Source organism: Triticum aestivum, chromosome 7B, assembly GCF_018294505.1.
Source record: "Triticum aestivum cultivar Chinese Spring chromosome 7B, IWGSC CS RefSeq v2.1, whole genome shotgun sequence".
NCBI classification, from domain to species: Eukaryota; Viridiplantae; Streptophyta; class Magnoliopsida; order Poales; family Poaceae; genus Triticum; species Triticum aestivum.
In genome coordinates, this window is record NC_057813.1 from 405,566,416 (window position 1) to 405,589,534 (window position 23,119).

General features: G+C 44.4%; 2 protein-coding genes across 2 annotated transcripts; one reads left to right on the plus strand and one right to left on the minus strand.

Annotated features, from left to right (window-relative positions):
* Positions 1-10,134: 10,134 nt before the first annotated feature.
* On the plus strand, positions 10,135-12,483 carry LOC123159498 (40S ribosomal protein S13-1). Its single transcript, XM_044577335.1, has 5 exons — positions 10,135-10,292; positions 10,373-10,445; positions 10,529-10,667; positions 10,755-10,941; positions 12,218-12,483. Exons 1-5 carry the CDS (start codon positions 10,270-10,272, stop codon positions 12,249-12,251), a joined length of 456 nt encoding a protein of 151 aa, XP_044433270.1. The 5' UTR covers positions 10,135-10,269; the 3' UTR covers positions 12,252-12,483.
* A 911-nt stretch (positions 12,484-13,394) lies between these two features.
* LOC123159497 (28 kDa ribonucleoprotein, chloroplastic) lies at positions 13,395-21,689 on the minus strand. The gene is made up of 4 exons (XM_044577333.1): positions 21,083-21,689; positions 14,473-14,574; positions 14,038-14,343; positions 13,395-13,664 (listed from the first exon to the last, which is right to left on the minus strand). Exons 1-4 carry the CDS (start codon positions 21,596-21,598, stop codon positions 13,584-13,586), a joined length of 1,005 nt encoding a protein of 334 aa, XP_044433268.1. The 5' UTR covers positions 21,599-21,689; the 3' UTR covers positions 13,395-13,583.
* Between the last annotated feature and the right edge of the window lie 1,430 nt (positions 21,690-23,119).

Consider the following 23,119-nt stretch of genomic DNA (forward strand, 5'->3'; position numbering starts at 1 on the left):
TCTCTATGGTTCATACCCCCCGATACTACTCATATGTTCATCAAAATAAGCAAACAACACACGAAAAACAGAATCTGTCGAAAACAGAACAATCTGTAGCAATCTGTACCTTTCGAATACTTCTGTACCTCTAAAAATTCTGAAATAAATTGTTGGACTTGAGAAAATTTTCTATTAATCATATGCAAAAAGAATGAACCTCAAAGCACTCTCCAGTAAAAAAATGACAGCTATTCTCGTGAGCGCAAAAGTTTCTGTTTTTTATAGCAAGATCACAAAGACTTCACCCAAGTCTTCCCAAAGGTTATACTTGGCACAAACACTAATTAAAGCATAAAACCACATCTAAACAGAAGCTAGATGAATTATTTATTACTAAACAGGAGCAAAAAGCAAAGAACAGAAAATAAAATTGGGTTGCCTCCCAACAAGCGCTATCGTTTAACGCCCCTAGCTAGGCATAAAAGCAAGAATAGATCTAGGTATTGCCATCTTCGGCATGCAATTCTTCAATTGAACACACATAATCCTTAGAGGTTCTTTGGTTTTGTTAATGATTAAACTCCTAGGCAAGAAATTGAGAAATTCATTTGTGGCAAAAGGTTCCTTAATGATATCGAAAAAATTGGGGTGAACACTTATTGATTTGAGATCTTCATTTTCCTTACTAGAAGATTCAACCTTATTCTTAGGAATGTAAATAAACTTGGTGACTTTGGTAGGAGGAGTATTTGAGGTGTTTTTAACAGCAGAAAAGGCGGAACCCAAGTTGGTAATAATATCTTCGAGTTTATCAATTCTAGTAGAATCTTGATCTATCTTTTCATTAACTATGGGTTCATTTTCCCTAATATTTTCAGAGTAACTCTTACCTTAGATCCATATTGAATAATTTGGTTATGGATCTTTTTATCCAAATTTTCAATTAACTCAACAGTGGCAATTTTATTTTAAATAACATCAAGCCTTTGCATCACATGTTCCAAAGTTAAAATAGTTCCATTGACCAAAAGAGGTGGTGGGCCTAACAAATCTATCATGGCACTATAAGAATCAAAGGTATGGCTTCCCAAGAGAATTCCCTCCAGTGATGGTGTCAAGAACATATCTATTCCAAGGAGTAATGCCTACATAAAAATTGCGAAGAAGACCGGAAGTGGATTGCTTTCTAGTAGATCTATTTTGAGCATTGCAAATCCTATACCAAGCATCTTTTAGATTTTCTCCCTCCCTTTGTTTAAAGTTGAGAACTTCATTATCGGGAGTGCTAACAATGATAGGAGGACTAGCCATGATGGCAAAACAAATGATCTGACATACGAACGCACAAGAAGCAATCGAAAAGAGACGAACAGAAAGGGGCGAAGAAAAGACAAAGGTTTTCAAAAATCGTTTAGAAGTGGGGGAGAGTAAAACGATAGGCGAGTGGCAAATAATGTAATGCGAGGGAGAAGAGTTTATGATGGGTACTTGGTATGTCTTGACTTGGCGTAGATCTCCCCGACAACGGTGCCAGAAATCCTTCTTGCTACCTCTTGAGCTTGCATTGATTTTTCCCTTGAACAGGAAAGGGTGATGCAGCAAAGTAGCGTAAGTATTTCCCTCAGTTTTGAGAACCAAGGTATCAATCCAGTAGGAGACGACACACAAGTCACCTAGTACCTACACAAACAATCAAGAACCTTGCAACCAACATGATAAAGGGGTTGTCAATCCCTTCACGGTCACTCGCAAAAGTGAGATCTGATAGAGATAATAAAGTAAATATTTTTGGTATTTTTTTTGTATAGCTTAGAAAGTAAAGATTGCAAAATAGTAACGAGATGCGATGTAAACAAAAGAGATGTAATATAATAGGAAAGAGACCCGGGGGCCATAGGTTTCACTAGTGGCTTCTCTCAAGATAGCATGTATTACGGTGGGTAAACAAATTACTGCCGAGAAATTGATAGAATAGCACATAATTATGAAGACATCTAAGGCAATGATCATGAACATAGGCATCACGTGCGTGTCAAGTAGACCGAAATGATTCTGCATCTACTACTATTACTCCACACATCGACTGCTATCCAGCATGCATCTAGAGTATTAAGTTCATAAGAACGGAGCAACACATTAAGCAAGATGACATGATGTAGAGGGATAAACTCAAGCAATATGATATAAACCCCATCTTTTTTATCCTCGATGGCAGCAATACAATATGTGCCTTGATGCCCCTACTATCACTGGGAAAGGACACCACAAGATTGAACCCAAAGCTAAGCACTTCTCCCATTACAAGAAAGATCAATCTAGTAGGCCAAACTAAACCGATAATTCAAAGAGACTTGCAAAGATATCAAATCATGCATATAAGAATTCAGAGAAGAACTAAATAATATTCATATATAATCTTGTTCATAAATGCACAATTCATCGGATCTCGACAAAACACATCGCAAAAGAATTACATCGAATAGATCTCCAAGAACATCGAGGATAACTTTGTATTGAGAATGAAAGAGAGAGAAGAAGCCATCTAGCTAATAACTATGGACCCGAAGGTCTGTGGTAAACTACTCACACTTCATCAGAGAGGTAATGGTGTTGATGTAGAAGCCCTCCGTGATTGATTCCCCCTCCGGTAGATCGCCAGAAAAGGCCCCAAGATGGGATCTCACGGGTACAGAAGGTTGCAGCGGTGGAAAAGTGGTTTCGTGGCTCCCCCTGATGTTTCTAGGGTATAAGAGTATATATAGGCGAAAGAAGTACGTCGATGGAGCTACGAGGGGCCCACAAGGGTGGGGGTGCGCCCTCCTGCATCGTGGCCTCCTCGTGGAGTTCGAGACTTCAACTCCAAGTCTTCTGGATTGCTTTTGGTCCAATAAAGATCCTCGCGATGGTTTCATTCCGTTTGGACTCCGTTTGGTATTCCTTTTCTGCAAAACTCTAAAATAGGCAAAAAAAACAAAAACTGGTACTGGGCCTCCGGTTAATAGGTTAGTCCCAAAAATAATATAAAAGAGCATATTAATGCCCATTAAGCATCCAAAACAGATAATATAATAGCATGGAACAATCAAAAATTATAGATACATTGGAGACGTATCACATCCACATGATGGGGAACCCAGGTCGACATGACTGGTCATAACCAAGGTGGCACAAACTTACAGGGACAACCATAGGTAACCCAAAAATGCACATGTAGTCGGCAGCGAGTGTAACCAAGTCATAGTAAAACCACAAGGACTCTAGTAAACACCGTGTGACATTTCCCCATATATGGGAGCAAAGAAGGATACATGATAGTCAATCCATGTGTTCCGGAGCAGTAGCGAGCTACCAAGGCTCAGTGGAAGCACTAGGAGGCATTTCCCTATAGGAAAGGCTACCAAACACAAATAACTAGGTGTCGAATCCCACACAAACCAATGCATTTCACAACATACACACAATATGCACGATATGTGTAGATACAACGTGGCATCACAACATAACTCTACGACTCAAAGTATTTATTTAAGAGGCTCCGAGGAGCCATACATAGCATGATATTACAAACATGGGTCTCATGACCGAACATACAAAGGCATACAAGCAACGGAAGCATAAAGATGTCTGAGTACAAACAACTACAAAAGAAAAAGGCTGAGAAGCCTGACTATCTACAAGACCCTCCATAGGAACCAAACCTCTATATGGGATTCCCAAGCTATTCAATCAATGTTGAACTCCACATGGAACTACAAGTAGACTGAATTCTCCTCTATAAAACATAAATTAAGTGACCATGAGTACAAAGGTACTCAATAAGACTTACATTGATACATACACTGGGCAGCAAACTGATAACCCAAAAGTATAGGCGATCGCAACATTTTTCAAGGGTAGAGTATTCAACCCATATTTATTGATTCGACACAAGGGGAGCCAAAGAATATTCTCAAGTATTAGCAGCTTTGTTGTCAATTCAACCACACCTGAAAGACTTAATATCTGTAGCAAAGTATTTAGTAGCAAAGTAGTATGGAGGTAACGGTAACGGTGGCAAAAGTAATAGTAGCAATTTTGTAGCAATCATAACAGTGGCAACGGAAAAGTAAAGCAACAAAGATCAATATGAAACGAACTCGTAGGCAATGGATCGATGATGGATAATGATGTCGGATGGCATTCATCATGCAATAGTTATAACATAGGGTGGCACAGAACTAGCTCAAATTCATCAATATAATGTAGGCATGTATTCCGCATATAGTCATACGTGCTTATGGAAAAGAACTTGCATGGCATCTTTTGTCCTACCCTCCCGTGGCAGCGGAGTCCTATTGGAAACTAAGGGATATTAAGGCTTCCTTTTAATAGAGTACCAGACCAAAGCATTAACACTTAGTGAATACATGAACTCCTCAAACTACGGTCATCACCGGGAAGTGTCCCGACTATTGTCACTCTGGGGTTGCCGGATCATAACACATAGTAGGTGACTATAACTTGCAAGATAGGATCAAGAACACAAATATATTCATGAAAACATAATAGGTTCAGATCTAAAATCATGGCACTCGGGCCCTAGTGACAAGCATTAAGCATAGCAAAGTCATAGCAACATCAATCTTAGAACATAGTGGATACTAGGGATCAAACCCTAACAAAACTAACTCGATTAAATGGTAAATCTCATCCAACCCATCACCGTCCAGCAAGCCTACGATGGGATTACTCACGCACGGCGGTGAGCATCATGAAATTGGTGATGGAGGATAGTTGATGATGACGATGGCGATGATTTTCCCTCTCTGGAGCCCAAAACAGACTCTAGATCTGCCCTCCCGAGGAAGAATAGGAGGTGGCGGCGGCTCCGTATCATAAAACCCGATGAATCCTTCTCTCTGATTTTTTTCTCCCCAAACGTGAATATATGGACTTGGAGTTGAGGTCGGTGGAGCTTCATGGGACCCATAAGACAGGGGCGCCCCTCACCCTTGTGGATAGGGTGTGGGTCCCCTCTAGTTGATTCTTTCGCCAATATTTTTTATTTATTCCAAAAATAATCCCCGTGAAGTTTTAGGTCATTCCGAGAACTTTTATTTCTGCACAAAAATGACAACATGGCAATTCTGCAGAAAACAGCGTCAGTCCGGGTTAGTTCCATTCGAATCATGCAAATTAGAGTCCAAAAAAAGGTCAAAAGAGTTTGGAAAAGTAGATACGATGGAGACGTATCACAAAGGTCGCCACCAGTGCATACAAACACGCCAACAAAATAATATACAAAACCAAGAGCACTTCAACACAGTTCAAGAAACGTTAGCCCTACCCCGGAGGTGCACCGCAAGCAACGGAACAAGCCGATGAGACCTCAATTGTCTAAACCACATATCCTCCAGCTCTAGCCATGTAGCAAGAAAGCACGCACAACTATCCTCAATGATCTTCGTTAGAGAATGGACTACAAGTCGGACCTGAGCTGAACCAAGTATTTCCGCTTTAAGTTGAGACTGAAGATATTGAACTGATTCAGGCGACAACTTCACTGAGGTTGTGTCACAGCTGCTGGTATGTAGCTTGAACTCACTATCTTCATCAAGACATGACCTTGGGGTCATCTTGCTCTCTTCAAGATGGTTTGGCTCACTATCTTCCCTAAAGTTCTGTCTGGCATCAGAGATATGACTTTGAAAGAGAAACAAGGAGACAAATAATAGGTTCCATAAATATACAAGCAACAATGGCTAGTGTGCTGACAATTCCAGCCCATTTTTATATTGGCAAATTCAGAGATATAATTTAAAATAGCATTAACATAATATGGCATTGTCCGTTTCATCAGCAAAATCAGTTAAGACAAAGCAGGAAATGAGATGATGTAGGCGTGGAAAGCTACACCACACCACCGGATTAGAGATATAGAACACATGCATACATGCAGGGCTAAAGAAAATCAATGGATTTGTACTGATTAATGTGGATGGTATGAATAAGGAACATGTTTTTACAACTATAGTTTGAAACCGGCAGTTGTTGCAAACATCCAATCTGGTGCAAACACCAAAGTAAACAGTAGTGGAGGAAATGATGCCTATTCAAATCTATACTAGAACAAAGTTTGAAGGCTTGAGAATGATGGACTTACATTACATGTTAACACGGGCTCGACAAAGCCCTTCTCCATGTCGATGGAAGGATAATTCAAGAAATTCGCCAAAGAAACTCCTTCACAAGTGTTGCTTTTATTCTACATTTTGTAAAGAGTAAATATAGATCTAATAATATTGGAAGAAATAGGGGATAATGAAGCTCATATGCAGAGTGATGATACATAATCAAATAGCTATCAATTAAGTACAACATTACAAGGCAAAAGGTGCTGACAAGAGGAATGCATACCTCAACTTGTCTAGTGGCATTGGTTTTATTCAACATTTTGGTAAGAGTAAATGTAGATCTGATAATTCGAAGAAAATGGAGGGCGGGGCTGATAAGATGCAGAGTAATGCTAGACAATCAACTATCTCTCAATGTAAGTACAGTAATATGACCTTCGTCCGGAATTACTTGTCGCTCAAATGGATGTATCTAACCCTAATTTAGTTCTAAGTACATCCAATTGAGCAACAATTAATTCGATACGGAGGGAGTGCATGGCAACAGGTACTTACAAGAGCAATCCAGAATTTCATAACCATTGGGTTCATTCTACATTTATGTAAGAGTAAATATAGATCTTATAATTTCGAGCAAACGGTGGATAAGGAAGCGAACATTTACATTGATACTACATGATCAAACAACAATGAGTGTAAGTATGGTGACAAAGCAAGAGGTACTGACAAGAGCAACAATGCCCAGTACTGTTGTGAGATCCTATGATCCCTTGAGAATGGATATTCATCTGCAAGTAGTTTTCATACAGAAAGAGATGGTAAGGCACGTGCAAAAATGTAGGAGTTCAATTTTTGATTTGATATCATAGACATTACCTGACGCTGGGCTCTCTGTAGTTCTAATAGGGCTTTGGTCAGTGGAGTAGGTGTAAAGTGTGCTACAGTTGGGGCCGTGTTTTCTGGGGCTGGTGATCTATCTGATTTATCAGGTATCACTGCCTTTTCCAAATACTTTGTTTGTACTCCTCCAGGATCTGCACTCACCCTCTTCCTTTTGGACATCTATTACGAAAGAACAACACTTGGCTGGAAAAACATGGTATGATGACACATGGAATAGGTACATAAAATGGATAGGCATGTCATATTATCATATATGACGTGTCAACTAATCAGATGGTGGTGTAACAAAGTAGAAGTAATGAAAGACATCGTATGCAAGATACGTGCGACTAATACAACCTTGCTAAGTCAAAGCAAGCACCTTGATGGGTGAATAAGATAGGCCATCCTCCATCATGCCCAGTTTGTTAGCCAGTGGATTGTTCTACAATATTCCTCTCGTGCACCAATTATGATATTCATTATGATCATGTTCAATACCTACATGCATGAAAACATAAAAATAAGCGAGTATCTTTGTAATGCATAGGGGATTCTAATCCAATAGTGCCTCCCTGTAAACCCCTATGTGTTATCTCTGTCTCAGAGATGCCATGTGCGCTGTAATTTTGTGTGTGCATTAATATAATGTGGCCTACTAATCAAAATAGAGGCTCCTTGTTGAGAGTTTCAGAAGTAATGATACTTCGCAGATAATGGATCGCCTTGTCTTAAACCTCTCGTAGGCTTGAAACTTTCAGTTTCTTCATCATTAATTCAAAACATATAATCAATAGTGAAGACGCATTTCATCATAAGATTGATCCATCTTTCCTGAAAACCAAGTTTTAACACAACCCTTCAAGAAAGGCATTCAACTCGGTCATAAGCTCTGTGCATATCAAGCTTGATCGCGCATAAACCCTCTTTTTATTCCCTCTTATTTCTAATAGTATAAAAGCTCTCACGGGCCACTAAAATATTGTCCATAATCATTCTCCCGAGCACAAAAGCACTTTGGGTGAGACTAATAATATGAGGCAACAAAACTTTCAATCGTGCTGCCAATATAATGTGGTCTAAACTAGTTTACCTTCTCTCGGGTGAATTGACCTTAGGGATCAACACAATCGCAGTGTCATTCCATCCCGATGGAATTGTGCAGGTATTCACCGCTTGCAAGACCTCATCAACCAAATCATCCCGTAGCATGGGCCAAAATATTTTATAAAAAATAGCATGAAGTCCATCTGTCCCTGGAGCCTTTAATTCTCCAATAGAAAAAAGAGCCTTACGAACATCATCAAAAGTATAAGGGCCAAGCAAAGCATTATTCATCTCTACAATCGCTCTACTCCGGACAAGGGACAAGACTTCCTGGTTTAGGTTTAGAACATCCGAGGTAAAAAAACTGGAGAAGTAATTCATAATATGTTCCTTCATATCATCATCCAGAAGTTTCTTAATATTGTTCCTTTTTTTCCTGGCAGTTGCAGCATTATGAAAAAGCGATGTATTGCGATCCCCATGTAACAACCAGTTTGCTCAACCTCTTTGTAACCAGAAAATTTCTTCTTGATCCAAAAGATTTTCAATGAGTACTAAAATTTCCTTCTCCCTCAAACGTGATTCCCGACTGATAGGAACATGCTTCAACCTCTCTAATTCCCCACTAATAGGAACACACTTCAACCTCTCTAATTATTTTTAAACTTATTTATTCTCCTTTTTCGTCCCTTCAAAGTAACTCGGTCCCAAGCATGTAAATCCTCATGCACCGTTCTAGTCCGTGCAGAGATTTGAAAAAAACTTCATTTGGATTGGTGCATTGAGTACCTATACCAGTACCCCCTCCCAACTAAATGGTCCCACGTCGCTCCCGTACCATTGCGGCTTCGGCCGTGTTGACCATCCCTTAGTAAGACGACTTCACCAAAAAGGTGCTTGGCTTGGTGAGGTTCAATGCCATAACTCGACGTTAGACGCTCAAGACACACTTTGCTTTGATAGCCCAAAAGGTTTTCGAACCTATCCAGTCTTGTAATTTCATGGTGCTTTCTTCAAGAAAGTTCCCAAGCAAAGTCCTGGACGGGGTGCAGGCACACTCCTAGGTCCCAAATGTTAAAAATGTTAATGTGCTTGCCATTTCCATTCGCCGCACATGCCTTTTATCATTGCACTTACTTCAAGCATAATATTTTGCCGACTAGAGGAGGAACCCTAATTCCGTGTTTGTCTTTATCCCAAGACCCTGTCTTTTTCTACCATTTTTTCTTAGTGAATGTCATTTCTTCTCTTCTTTTAGAACAAAATGTTATTTCATCTCAAAAAAGTAGAATGGCGGCCTTTTCACCTTGACCTCCTTTTCCCTGACTTATGTGGGAAATAGAGAGGAAACACGCCACACCTTTCCTTCGCACTAGTTTTCGGTCGGCCCATATGAGGGGCGAGGCTCCTCTATTTTTTGTGTTTTCTTCTCTGTTTTCTTTGCTTCTTAATTTTTTTTTCAGGATTTCAATTTTTTCTCAATTTCATTTTTTCCAAAACTCATATTTTTTTCACAACATTTCAAAAAATATGGATTTGAAAATATCTTTGTGGATTTTAAAAATATCCCACATTTCAAAAAAATCTTTATGATTTGAAAAAATGCTTGGAAATTTTCAAAAATCTCAAATTTCAAAAGCTATTCATGAATTAAAAAAATGTTCCAAATTAAAAAAATGCTCACAACCTTGTGAAATGTCCCTTGATTTAAATAAATATTCATGATATTGAAAACATGTTCATGTATTTCAATAAGTGTTCATGATTTTTCTAATGTTCTAAATAAAAAAATTCAGAATTGTTTCCAGATTTCGAAAATTGTTTGTGAATACATAAAAGTATTCATGATTTATTTAGAATTGAAAAAATTTCATATATTTCAAAAAAACTATAAAATACAAATAGAAAACCGAAAATGAAAAATACTATCCGCCGCCCTACGCGAGAAATAGGAATCATCGTTTTCACAAGCTTCCCTGTTGGACTAGGACACATGTGGGCCGCAGTCGTTAAAACGCTGGTTTTGAAGGCCCACACTAGCCCAGTCCACGTTGCAACGCGGCGTGATCATCATGGATCTAAATGGGCACTACCTGAAGGACCAAAATATAAGAAAGCCCTCAAATAAGTGGAACCCCAGAACCCTAACCAGACTCTTTTCTATCCTCTCACCACTCGCGCCTCTCACGCCCTTCCCGCCGCCGCCGCCGCCGCCACTCCCCTCGCCGCCGCAGCAGCCGCAGCCATGGGGCGCATGCACAGCCGCGGGTAATCCTCACCCCCTTCACTGCCACCGCAATACGGTGAATTTTCTGGTCTAATGGCGTCTCCGCGACTCTGTGACGCAGGAAGGGCATCTCATCGTCGGCGCTGCCGTACAAGAGGACTCCACCGAGCTGGGTCAAGACCGCCGTCGCCGATGTAAGAAGAAGCCTCACCTTCTCTTGGCCCCCTCGATTCGATGTGATATGGCTGGCTGATGCGTGCGTCGGGCTCGTGTGCAGGTGGACGAGTTAATCACCAAGGCCGCGAAGAAGGGCCAGATGCCGTCGCAGATCGGCGTCCTGCTCCGTGACCAGCACGGCATCCCCCTCGTCAAGAGCGTCACCGGGAGCAAGATCCTCCGCATCCTCAAGGCCCATGGTGAGAAGTAGATTAGATCCCCCCTCGTCTTTCTCAGATTGTTCTTTGCTTGATGAGTGGATTGATTGTGTGAGTGTTGGTGCGCAGGGCTGGCACCAGAGATCCCGGAGGACCTCTACTTTCTGATCAAGAAGGCGGTGGCGATAAGGAAGCACCTGGAGAGGAACAGGAAGGACAAGGACTCTAAGTTCAGGCTCATCCTTGTGGAGAGCAGGATCCACCGCCTCGCTCGCTACTACAAGCGCACCAAGAAGCTCCCGCCCACCTGGAAGTAGTAAGTCACTCACTTCCAATGCCATTAATCTTTCTTCTGATATAGCTTCGGTGAATTGTGAGGCCTTATCAGTTTAGTACGCAATTACAGTGAACAGTTCGTTGTTTGTGTGCCACTTGCTACATATGAGCTGTAGAATGTGTGCTACATATAGGTTGTTGAGTAGGAGTACGTGTTAGGTACTTCAGATGGGGCTACTTAAATGTGATATTGTGTCGTCAATGCATGCCACCTAGCCTGTATTTTAGATGCTAATCTGTTGGCTGTTCTGTCCTCCTGGGACAGGAATTTTAGAGAAATGGGATTCTAAGCTACTTAATTATGCCTGTGATTAAGCTTAGTTGTGTTTGTGGCGGATGTGCTGCTAATTGGTGTTAGTAAGCATTCCCGTACTGGCATACTGTAGTGGACACTGCTGTTTCGGTGTGCACACCAAAATTATAAGTATATGATGCAATAGTTTGACTTGTAAAGCTTGATGTTATGAAGTGATGATATAGCCACTTCAGACATTTTTGAAGATCTAAATGGAAAACACCTATGCATTTTGTGTGTTACTAAATGACTTCAATTTGCCAGCTTGGTAATGTTAACTTCTTCTGTAGTTTGGATATGAAATAGGAATTTGATGAAGATCACAATACTTGTTTTAAAGAGAAACTAGATCAACCCAACTGAAATGTTTGCAGTTTTGAAAAATGCAACTGGTTGTGATACTGATATATGTGTCATTATCCCACGTATGGGTGTCTGGGTGACACAATACAATGTGTTCTTCAAACTGCAACATTTCTACAATTGCATTTATCTATTTTAAATTCCTACTACTGGGTGGTCTATTCTGTTGGCTGAATCATGTCATTCTGAAGCAAATCTATAATGATGAAATTGCATTTATATTTGTACGAATAAAATCATTGGTTATCTGATGTGCCGAGCAATATCAGCCATTTATGAGGGTGCTTTTTAGTCTTTAAAATACAAATGGGTAGCCCAAGGCAAAGGTACTAACTAAACCGTGAAAGTTGCATCTATGTAATGTAAACATTGTTGTTGAACCGAAGGCAGTTCAATGATAATATTACTGTCAGTTTATATTCACTGTCTGTTGCATTTGTTGTATGGCCTGGATGAATTTGTACACAGATCAGACTGCTTTTTGTCATACGTAAAGCATTTCCGTTGGACTTATCTTGTAGTATTCCTAATGTATGTTGCTAATCGTGTTATTTCATACAACAAATGTTTTGCTAACACAATTCTTTTGCCTCTGCAGCGAGTCTACCACCGCCAGCACTCTGGTGGCGTAAGGGAGATCCAGATCTGGTGTGCTCTTAGCTGATTAAAGCTTGATTGTTCTGGAAACCATTCTTATGTAATGCTTTATGAGAGTTTGGAGCCAAGCAGATGCTGCAAATTTTCTATGTTTGCCTGGAGGATGCTGTAAAACCTTTATGGTTTCACTGTTCTGTCTGTTAAACGACTGTTATAATGTACCCAGATTTTGTCCGTTACAGTTAGCAGTTACCGTATGTTTTTTCAGATAGTACATGTTGCTCTTCCGCTGAAGATCGTATACTTTGCTTGCTTTGCTCTTACTCAGCGGTTTAGAAGTACTCTGAACTAAGCCTCTAGTTCAGCATTCAAATACTTGAGCGTTTTCGAATTGAAATGTTGACCACATCCTCAGAAAATAGTATGGCATCAAAGGAGAATTTTGATTTGGTAAGGTTCACATGCTAGAGTCCTGTAGTATGAATGGTTTCATAAGTCTTAACTTCCTTTAGTCTAGCTTTGCTGAGATGTTGCATCATGTTAAACTCGGTATCATCTGAGTCATCTCCTGAGAAAGACTTTCTTATTTATACCAGATTTCAGAGAACACAGTGAAGCCCTCAAAGCGCTAACAAAGTCGTAAGTAGAAAAGTTTTCCAGAAAGATACCTAGTTTTTCCATTAAGTGTGCATTGTCTGATGAAGAATAACGGGGCCATTGCTAATGCGTTCGTATTATGTTACATGGACAAATTATAAATTGGCGTCCTTGTTCCTCAACATGTTAAGCTGCAAAAGTCGACTGAAGAGCTAAAGAAAACATAACCTATGCAAATTTTGAGATCAAAACCAAATGGCCACCTACGTCAAACAATGTAGCCCTCAAGCCTGTACACACCCTTGGCAACATCCTCATGTTACGCATGATCACTATGGCAGTATGTCAACATCCTTCTTTTTTCTTTGAAAAAGAAGACTTTATTGACCTCAAGGACTCCACATCAAGCAAATGCACACACCCTTGCCAAATGTGTGATACAATACTGGAAGACCACAGATCGTGTCACACCGGCATCAAAGAAGAAGAGGCAGAGGAAATCCAATCGCTTGATTCTGACTAGAATAAATCGTCAAGATCCCATGGAATAATGCTCTTCACAAGATTTCAGACCACCGGTATATGGTCAACCCAGTCAGTCCATTCATGTTAATGATTGTATTTTGGCAAAATTGCAATGGTACATCACACTACATTACTCCGTACACACAGAAGATGTTAGCTACTTAGTTGCGCTTGCCCAAAGTGCCTGAACAATGAACTCAATTGGCAAATAAGCCAGACAAAAATAAACACAATAGCTTCCAGGTCTAACTCTCAAGGGTTTGGCTTAGTGTATCTGGCGATTTTACATGAGCTTCTCTGACGATGATATCCCGTCCATGAAATTCCTGTTGCATTAGCAAGAGTCAAGATAAGATATGATAGTTGTCAACATAGTCGCAAACTCGCAATATCATTGGGAGTGGCATAAAAAAGTGTATATAGAAGCAGAGTGTAATCAGGAAAAAAATATGAAATGGAGGTGCTTAGATATCATGGAGCTACTGGTAAGCTTCAGGTTATGCAGAAACTTTCTGAAACAAATGTAATCCCATTTTACTTATATAGGACTTTCTTATACAAACTTACCCGAGATGCAGATTCTGAAGGAGATGCATATATGAAGTTTCTTGAAATAAATTCAACAAGGATTTGCGGTTTCCATTCTAATATCAAACCCGAGGGAATAAGTAGCAAAACACAGAAGTTGAAGAATTATACCGTATTGTTAAGCTGCAGAGCAGCCTCAAGCTCTTCGGCTGAAGAAAACGAAAGGAATCCATAGACACGACTTCTCCCTCCTTTGCGATCTGTTAGCAGCCTTGTACTAACAACAGTTCCACACTGAGTAAAGTGCTCCCTCAAGTGTTGAGGTTGAACAGACCATGCAAGGTTGCCAACATAGATCTTGTATCGACTTTCAAAGATATGGTCCTTCATGGGTGGCGTATGGGACAGGCTGGGATTTCTCCTACTAGCAACGACGTGAGCCGCTAGTTTTACAAACATCTCACGCCCATCCAGGTCCTATAAGAGAAACATGGAAGTAAAAGAGAGTAATTTGTAATTGGTTTACTACATGGAACACTTTCATTTGTAGACAATGTGCAAGTTGAGAAGAAACTACAGAGAAAATGAAGCCATTGTATGACTCACAAATCCATCGAGAGCACTGATAGCTGTTCTAGCTTCTGCGAGAGAACGCATCGTAACAAAGCCACATCCTCGACTAATCCCGGTCTCGGCATCACGAGAAACCTGCGGGTTGTTAACAACTTCAAATATTAACATCAAAATGAGCCTCTAGAATCTTAATTGGAAGCAACAAAATATTACCCAAGGATGTGACACCATCAGACGTATCATATGCAATTACACATATAACTAAGGCAGCAATTAGAATGTAGATTCTATTGAGACCTAAACTAGGACATCAGGACATCATTCAACAGATACTAGCCAAATGGCACCAAGTTCGGGTCACTGGTGTGTCGATGGAATATTACCGACTAATACAGCACCACGAGAGACATGAAAACGAGAAGCATCTGATAAAGAGCATCTCCAGCCGCGTCCCCAGAACGGCCTCCCCTGGCGCTTTTTTCGCGCCGGCGCCGAAAAAACGTCCCAGTTGCGCTCCCAGGAGCCCGATTTTAGCCGCCTAGGCCGAAATTAGCGCCGGCGGACCCAGGCCGAACCCAGCGCGCTGGGGGGCGCCCGGGGGCGCCGGGGCGAGTGGTTTTGGCGCGAAGCAACCGCGGGCCCGCCGAGTCAGCGAGACGGGCGATCGTCGCCCTCATCGCCTCGGTTCCCGCGGGAATCAATGCCAAGGCTGCCGCGTTGTCGCCGCCGGTCAGCCTTGCCATTGATTCCTGATGCGCGCAACAATGGTTCTATTATTTTTACAGTGCAAAACACAACATGTTTACTTGGTGCTGCTCCACATATTGAACAGAAGACACAGTCGGCCGTATATTTTGATGCAAATATATCAGGGACTTCAAGATATAATCTTCAGCATGTGTTGCAAGTTGGTTCTTTTTGCTTTGAGGTTCCACCGATTGAACTGAAGAAGGACCTGGTGACACCCAACTTCCGGACTCCTCCAGGATGAACAAGGCTTTTCTCGTTTGGTGATCTAGACGGTTAACAGAAGTCCAAAGCGTGCAAACGTCCTTCCCTTTTATTTTAAAATATAATAAGGCTTATGTGATCAACGTGGCCGGATTTATTAATTAGTTTTTTTAATTAAAAGAGTACTACTTAGGAGAGAGGTTCACGGACAAGTTTGTTACTAGCTAGCTTTCTCTGAGATGTAAAAGGAGAGGATCTAGTTTTGTTAGTTTGGGTCATGTCGGTTAGAGTGTTGGACGCCGTTACGGCTGGTGGGTCGCCTATATAAAAGGCAGCGTCGATCTTGTATCAGGGAGTTTTTTTTGGAGATTGGTTTTTATCAGGAGCGAAGAAAATACGGAAAAGCTACCATGTTTGGGTGGCACAAAATCCTTCGATTTGCTGCGTCGCCGCGAGAGCACGACGGGAGTTGCTAGCGAGATTGATTCTCATCTATCTTGTGCTAGTTCTGTGACTTTGATTTCTTGCATCTCGTTTGATCCATAGTATTTGTTCGTCTGCATCTTCATCATCTGTTTTCTTGTGTTTCCGTTTGCCAAGTACCGGGAAAGATCGGACCAAAAACGACTCGCCATCTAGCCGAGTCTACATCAAGTGGTATTCAGAGCTAAGGTTGTTCACGGTACTGTGTTGATCAAGATGTCAACTTCGGTCAACAAGAGTGATGAGGTTGCTCCTGATTCTCAGGAAATTGTACGTCCAGTGTACGCGGATGATATTCCTCAAAATATTCGGGATGGTTTCGACCACACATGCAACTACATCAAGCAATGTCATGATGCGCTCGGCAAAAGGATAGATGTCCTGATCACTCGGTTCGATGGTTTGGCAGACATCATCAATATGCCGGCAACGAATTCTGCACCACCACAGACTGCTCCGGCTGCTCCACTGCGTTATGCACCACTGGCTCGCGACGGACATGCCGGCGTGCATGATCGCCGTTTGGCGGCACCTCATGTTGGAGATGATGGTCTTGATGATGGCGTTGACCAGGCAGCAGGGTACGCTCCACGACCACGACACTATGAGCCTCGTCCTGAAACATCCGTTCGTGGTGGAGTGCATGACCGAGTTGGTCAAGCTGTGCGTGTGCCTTTGGACGATGGAATTGGGCGCATAAAAATTTCAATCCCTTCGTTCTCCGGCAAGTGCGAACCAGAAGTCTATTTGGAGTGGGAGATGCGTGTTGATCAAATTTTTGATGCCCATCATTATAGCGAGGAGAAAAAAGTTCAACTTGCTGGAATTGAGTTCACCCGTTACGCGCTAATTTGGTGGAATCAAATTTGTCGTTCAAGACATCGCCCGACGACTTGGCGAGGTATGAAAGAATTCATGAGGCGACGTTTTGTTCCTGAGCACTATAAAAGAGATATGTACAACAAGTTGCAGCGGCTCTCTCAAGGTAATATGAGTGTTGATGAATATTACAAGGAGATGGAATTGTTGATGATACGTACAGGGACAACGGAGGATCCGGAGGCGACCATGGCACGTTTCTTTAACGGGCTAAATATCGAGGTGCAAGATCGTGTTGAGATGGTGGTCTACCACAACATACAAGATCTTGTGCACCAAGCTGTGCGTGCGGAACAACAGATTAAGCGGTGCCAAGTCAGCACAGTTCCCAGTAACACTTTGAACACATGGCGACGCTCACATCATAAGAATGAGGATGTCGGTCCTAGCTCCAGGGCGACATCATCAAATCGCTCCATGGTTTTCGAGTCGCGACTCATGCGAGTCGCTCTGGAGCAGTGACTCGGAAGAAGTCGAGCCTGTGTTGTGACTAGTCGCGACTCAGATTCGCGAGTTGACACTAAGCTGAGTCGACCATATTTTTGCGACTCATAGACTAGTCGTCGACTAGTCGCGACTAGTCGAGCGACTCGAAATCCATGAATCGCTCTCATGATTCCATGCAAAAGGATGCCTCAAAATCAGGACCGTCGATGGTTAATTCTAGTGCACAGCTGACTGGACGCACTAGTAATATAGAGTGTTTCAAGTGTGGAGGAAGGGGGCATATGAAGCGTGAATGTCCTAATGAGAAAAGAGTGTTGCTCACGAGAGATGGCTATGCATCCGCTAGTGATGAAGAGGCAGTATCTGACACTTCCAGTGAAAAATCTAAGGATGCTGAAAATGTGGTTGCGAGTTTTGAAGCTGCTGAATCATATCCTTCACTAATGGTGCAACGAGTGCAAGAGGATCACATTGAGGATAAGGGACAACGTTGGAATATTTTTCAGACTCAGTGCAAAATCAATAACACCAATTGTAAGTTGATTATAGATGGAGGAAGCTACACCAACGCGGTCAGCAAGGGATTGGTGGACGCTTTGCGGTTACCTACATGGAAGCACCCTCAGCCACACCATGTTGAGTGGATGTATCATACAGGGAAGCTGAAGGTTACTCATAAGGTCCGTGTGAATTTTTCTGTTCGCAATTATACTGATATGGTGATATGTGATGTCTTGCCAATGGATGTATGTCATTTATTGTTGGGGAGGCCGTGGCAGTATGATCATGGAGCTGCACATGATGGGAGGTCCAATACTTATTCATTTTGGTATAATGGAAAACGAATGTGTTGAGACCGATGTTTGCCAATGCCATCAAGGTAGATGCTCATGTTTCTCCACAACAAAAGATGGCAAAGGCTGCTTTGAATCCGTCTTTGAAGCTGAGGACGGCTTCGATTCAAGAGGGAGAGGATGATGTGCGCAACAATGGTTCTATTATTTTTCCAGTGCAAAACACAACATGTTTACTTGGTGCTGCTCCACATACTGAACAGAAGACACAATCGGCCGTATATTTTGATGCAAATATATCAGGGACTTCAAGATATAATCTTCAGCGTGTGTTGCAAGTTGGTTCTTTTTGCTTTGAGGTTTCACCGATTGAACTGAAGAAGGACCTGGTGACACCCAACTTCTGGACTCCTCCAGGATGAACAAGGCTTTTCTCGTTTGGTGATCTAGACGGTTAACAGAAGTCCAAAGCGTGCAAACGTCCTTCCCTTTTATTTTAAAATATAATAAGGCTTACGTGATCAACGTGGCCGGATTTATTAATTAGTTTTTTTAATTAAAAGAGTACTACTTAGGAGAGAGGTTCACGGACAAGTTTGTTACTTGCTAGCTTTCTCTGAGATGTAAAAGGAGAGGATCTAGTTTTGTTAGTTTGGGTCATGTCGGTTAGAGTGTTGGACGCCGTTACGGCTGGTGGGTCGCCTATATAAAAGGCAGCGTCGATCTTGTATCAGGGAGTTTTTTCTGGAGATTGGTTTTTATCAGGAGTGAAGAAAATACGGAAAAGCTACCATGTTTGGGTGGCACAAAATCCTTCGATTTGCTGCGTCGCCGCGAGAGCACGACGGGAGTTGCTAGCGAGATTGATTCTCATCTATCTTGTGCTAGTTCTGTGACTTTGGTTTCTTGCATCTCGTTTGATCCATAGTATTTATTCGTCTGCATCTTCATCATCTGTTTTCTTGTGTTTCCGTTTGCCAAGTACCGGGAAAGATCGGACCAAAAACGACTCGCCATCTAGCCGAGTCTACATCAATTCCTCACGGGTGGCGCGGCGTCGCCTCCCCTCCCGCCACGCGTACATACGGGCGCGGCTATATAAGCCGGCGCCCTCCCTCGCCTCAGGCCACACCAGCCCTCGCCGCCGAACCCTCTCCCTCTCCCTCTGCCGTGCACCACCGCCGTCGAGCCCTCCCTCTCCCTCTCCCATGCGCCGACTCCGAGCCCTCCCTCCCCCAATGGCCGAACGCTTCCCCGGCGACGAGGCGGCGGCCAACGGCTTCGGCCGCCGCTCGCTCCATGAACAGGAATCGTGGCTCCTGTTCGAGGCCAACATCCCTGCGCCGCCGGACATGCGCGCCGGGCCGTTGGGGTGGCGGCTCAGCAACGAGGGAGTGCCCGTTCCGCCGTTGCCCGACGCCGCGGTGCGGACCGCCTACTTCGCCGACGAGGTCGAGCTCGCGCGCGCCTCTCTCACGGATGAGCAGCGCACCCTCCCCCAGTACGCCGCCGACAACCACTCGGCATGGGCGGCGTACTTCGTGCGCCGTCAGGAGCAGAGGCTGGCGTCCACCAACGGGGCGCCGGTGGTGGGCGGCAGACAGAATAGTGAGGGCCGCGGTGTTTGGTGGGGCGTCCCCGGCCGCACGCTCGGCGGCGTGTTGGCACACCTTGAGGGCGGCAACGAGCCGCCATTGACATACCCTCCCCCGGCGGCCCCGGCCCCGGCCCGCCGCCGACGCGCCGGGCAATGGCTGCCCAGGAGGTTCGTCTCTTCATCGTCTTCCTCATCCTCGTCGCGATCTTCTTCCCACTCCTCCGGCTCTCCGGCGCTGCTCGGCGTCAAGACCGAGCCCGCGGCGGAGACGCCGCTCGGCCGGCGCACTCGCAGCGTCGGCATCGTCATCAACGAAGGCGGTCGGCGCGCCCCCTCGTCGGCTCCTCCGCGGTTCGTCAAGCCGAAGACGGAGCCCGGGCTCGCGGCGGTGAAAACGGAGCCGGGGCTCCCCGCCGTGAAGACGGAGCCCGGCGAGGTGGCGCTCGACGACGATGCGGCCCTGAAATGGGCGCGCAAGGACTTTCTCAGGATGAAGAGGGAGGGCCAGGTCGCCGCACTGCGGCGCTTCGAGCAGCGCCGCCGGGGCCGCGAAGGAGGAGTCGTCGTCCTCGACGACAGCGACGACGACGCGCCGCCGGCACCTGTCCGCCATGGCGACGCCGGGCAGGGGTGCAGCCGGAACGGCCGCGTCAAGGAGGAGAAGGCCGACGACGGCGACTACTCCGCGTTTAGCGATTTCTTTTTTTAGTTATATTTGTTATGTAAACGCGTCGCGAACATGTAATATATGCCAAAGTTTGCCTAAATTTAGCCGTGTTTAACCGAACTTCGCCGAACTTTTTTTTTTGGAAAAATTAGACGCGCCTGGGGGCGGCCCTGGGGATAGCGATTGCGGGGCAACTCGCCCCCAAGCCGTTTTTTTGCGCCGGCTCACCCCCAGGCGGCGATTTTAGGCGCCCCCTGGGGGCCAACGGCTGGAGATGCTCTAAACCCCACCATATGTTCATCAGCAGTTTTCAGTAAGCTATCATGGAATGATAGGCGCAAGAGCCACCAGTAGAGATTGTAAACATCCAAATAAAGTACATAAAAAGGAGAAAAAACGACAGACTGCTGTTTCCTCTGCACAATTGAATTATCCAAAATACCAAACCTGCTGCGTAACAGGTGGCTCAGAGCATCCATTGAGATCTGTGGAGTTGCTAGCCTTGCTGATGGCGAGGCAGGTGAGTTAAACTCTATGTATGGGGTTGCCTAGTAACTTCACTTAATTCTATGAACTCCCGAGCATGGATGGTCAGTCATAGGCCTGGGGCAATACCATGGTCCATGGCTGCACGGGCCATGCCTATCTCCTAGTACCTCCCATGTCCCAAGCCACTTGGAGCCAGCCAGCCAGGGGGCGTCACTAGTGCTTCAGCTGGCCCGTGCAATTCTTCTTCATGGATGATAAACACCGTGTAGCGTATAATAACAGTATGAATCCGACAGCAGAGCAGGCGCGCGACGCGTGAAATGCAAGGGAGCGCACCTCGACGGAGAGGACGGTGCCGTATGGCCCGAAGAGCTCGAGCAGTTCGTCGACGCCGCACCTGCGCGGCAGGTTGCACACGAACAGCTCGCGCGGCCGCGGCTGCCGCCGCGTCCACCCGCTCCCATCCTCGGCCGCCGGATCTCCGCCGTAATGCTCCTCCTCCCCGTGCGCCGCCGTGCCATTGCCCCCGGCCCACTCCTGCTCGTCATCCTCGTCGTCAGACTGCGCCTGCGTAGCGGGCCACCGAGGCGTCTCCTCCTCCTCCTCCGTATCGAACGCTAGAGCCGTCTCCTCCCCCTCCTCTGTCTCGAACGCTAGTTGGCTCGCGCTGGCTCTCCTCACCGGGCCGAAACGAGAGGGGGCGGCGACGTTGGGATTGGGGAGGCGCGCGGCGGCGGAGGAGAGGGCGAGGCAGCGGTGGCGGTGGCGTGTGGGGGGAGAGGATAGGTGGTGAGAATGGGTCGGGTTGAGAAAGTGAAGCAGGATGTGATACAGGGCAGGGGCGGAAGCCATGGCGGTCGGATAGGGAGGAGGGAGGGGAGAGCAGCCGAGAACGGGGGGAAGAAGGAAAGCGGCGTTGAGTGCCGAGCTTTCCTGACAAGGACGACATGAGCGGCCCGATGTTTAGCCACGTACTATGCAATTTGCTCCCTGCCGTACAGCAATAGCTGCGAAAAAAGTGGCGATAAAGATGAAACTAAGGCAGCGATGTCAAAGAATTCAAATTTTGGTTAAAATCAGATTTTTTTTTTTGGGTCCATCTGTAGTTTGATTTCTTCAATCTGATGTAATTTGTTGCCTCCCCTCTGCTCTGCCGCTCCAGCGGCTGGTGGCAGGGAGGAGAATCCTGATGCCTCCGTTTTCTTAGCAGTTTAGGTTAGGGTTTTCTAGTCTGCACAGGTGCGATGCTCGGGCGGATGGTGGCGCTACTTTTTTGAGTTTGTCTTTCGGACTTCGATCCTTCTTGAATTCGTCCATCTGGATGTAGTCGACAGAGCTCCGGCGTAGATTTTTGCCGTCTCTTTGGGGGGGTGGGGGGGGGGGGGGGGGGAGGTTAGGGTTTCTCATCTTGTGACGAGATTTGGTGTCAGGTGTTTCAGATATATGCAAGGTTTCAACGACGACGATTGTGGCTCCAGGGCGCTGGCTCTTAGGGCACGTGCACGAAGACTTCCTGGCTGTCATTGACAAGGTCAAGCCAGCTCCGATAGGGGAGCGGCGACAGCGCCGCATCGGCGGCTTATTCTGGCGGCAGTAGTGGTTGTTTGGGGCTCTTAAAATCTCACTGTAACTTTTACTGTGTTCGAGATGCTTTGTATTTCTACTGAACTTTGATAATAGATCTGAATCATTTTTGCAAAAAAGAATGATGAATAAAGTCGGCGCATCTGGTTTTTTTTTTCTTTGCTAAATTGCAAATCCTTTTTCTCTTTGTTTTAGTTTCTGAAAACAAAACCCAAAAATCAGGGACCAATTTTGTTCGTGCTTTGGGGGGGTGGGGGGGGGGGGGGGTAGAAGAGTTGAAGAGAAAGTATTATGGATGAATTTTTAATGCACTCCCATTGTGCGAACTTATAATTTTTTTTAGAAAAGTGCTAACTTCTATCCATTTATTGTTTTTGGATCTTGTACTACTACTTTGTCTCTGGTTCCTCATACTTCAATCACATTATCAAGCCTGAGCATTATTGGTTAGAGCATCTTCAACAGTTTTTGTATATTGGAATGCTAAAAAATAGTGGTAGAAAAAGGAGAGAGAAGGTTTAGCAATCCAAATCAAGTTGTGCTTTGGCAGCCTTTGTATACTGGATTTACTATATTTGTACAAAACACACCATGACATGTGAGGAAAGTTCGTCATACACACTACACACTAGCTTACACATAAATACATATAATATCACAACTCGCCACCGTAAACGTCACATACACACACGTACACGTACACATACACACTTAATGAAAAAATCCATGCAAAAAACGTACACAACACAACACACACGCGACATGAAAAAAATAGCCATGCAAAAAAAA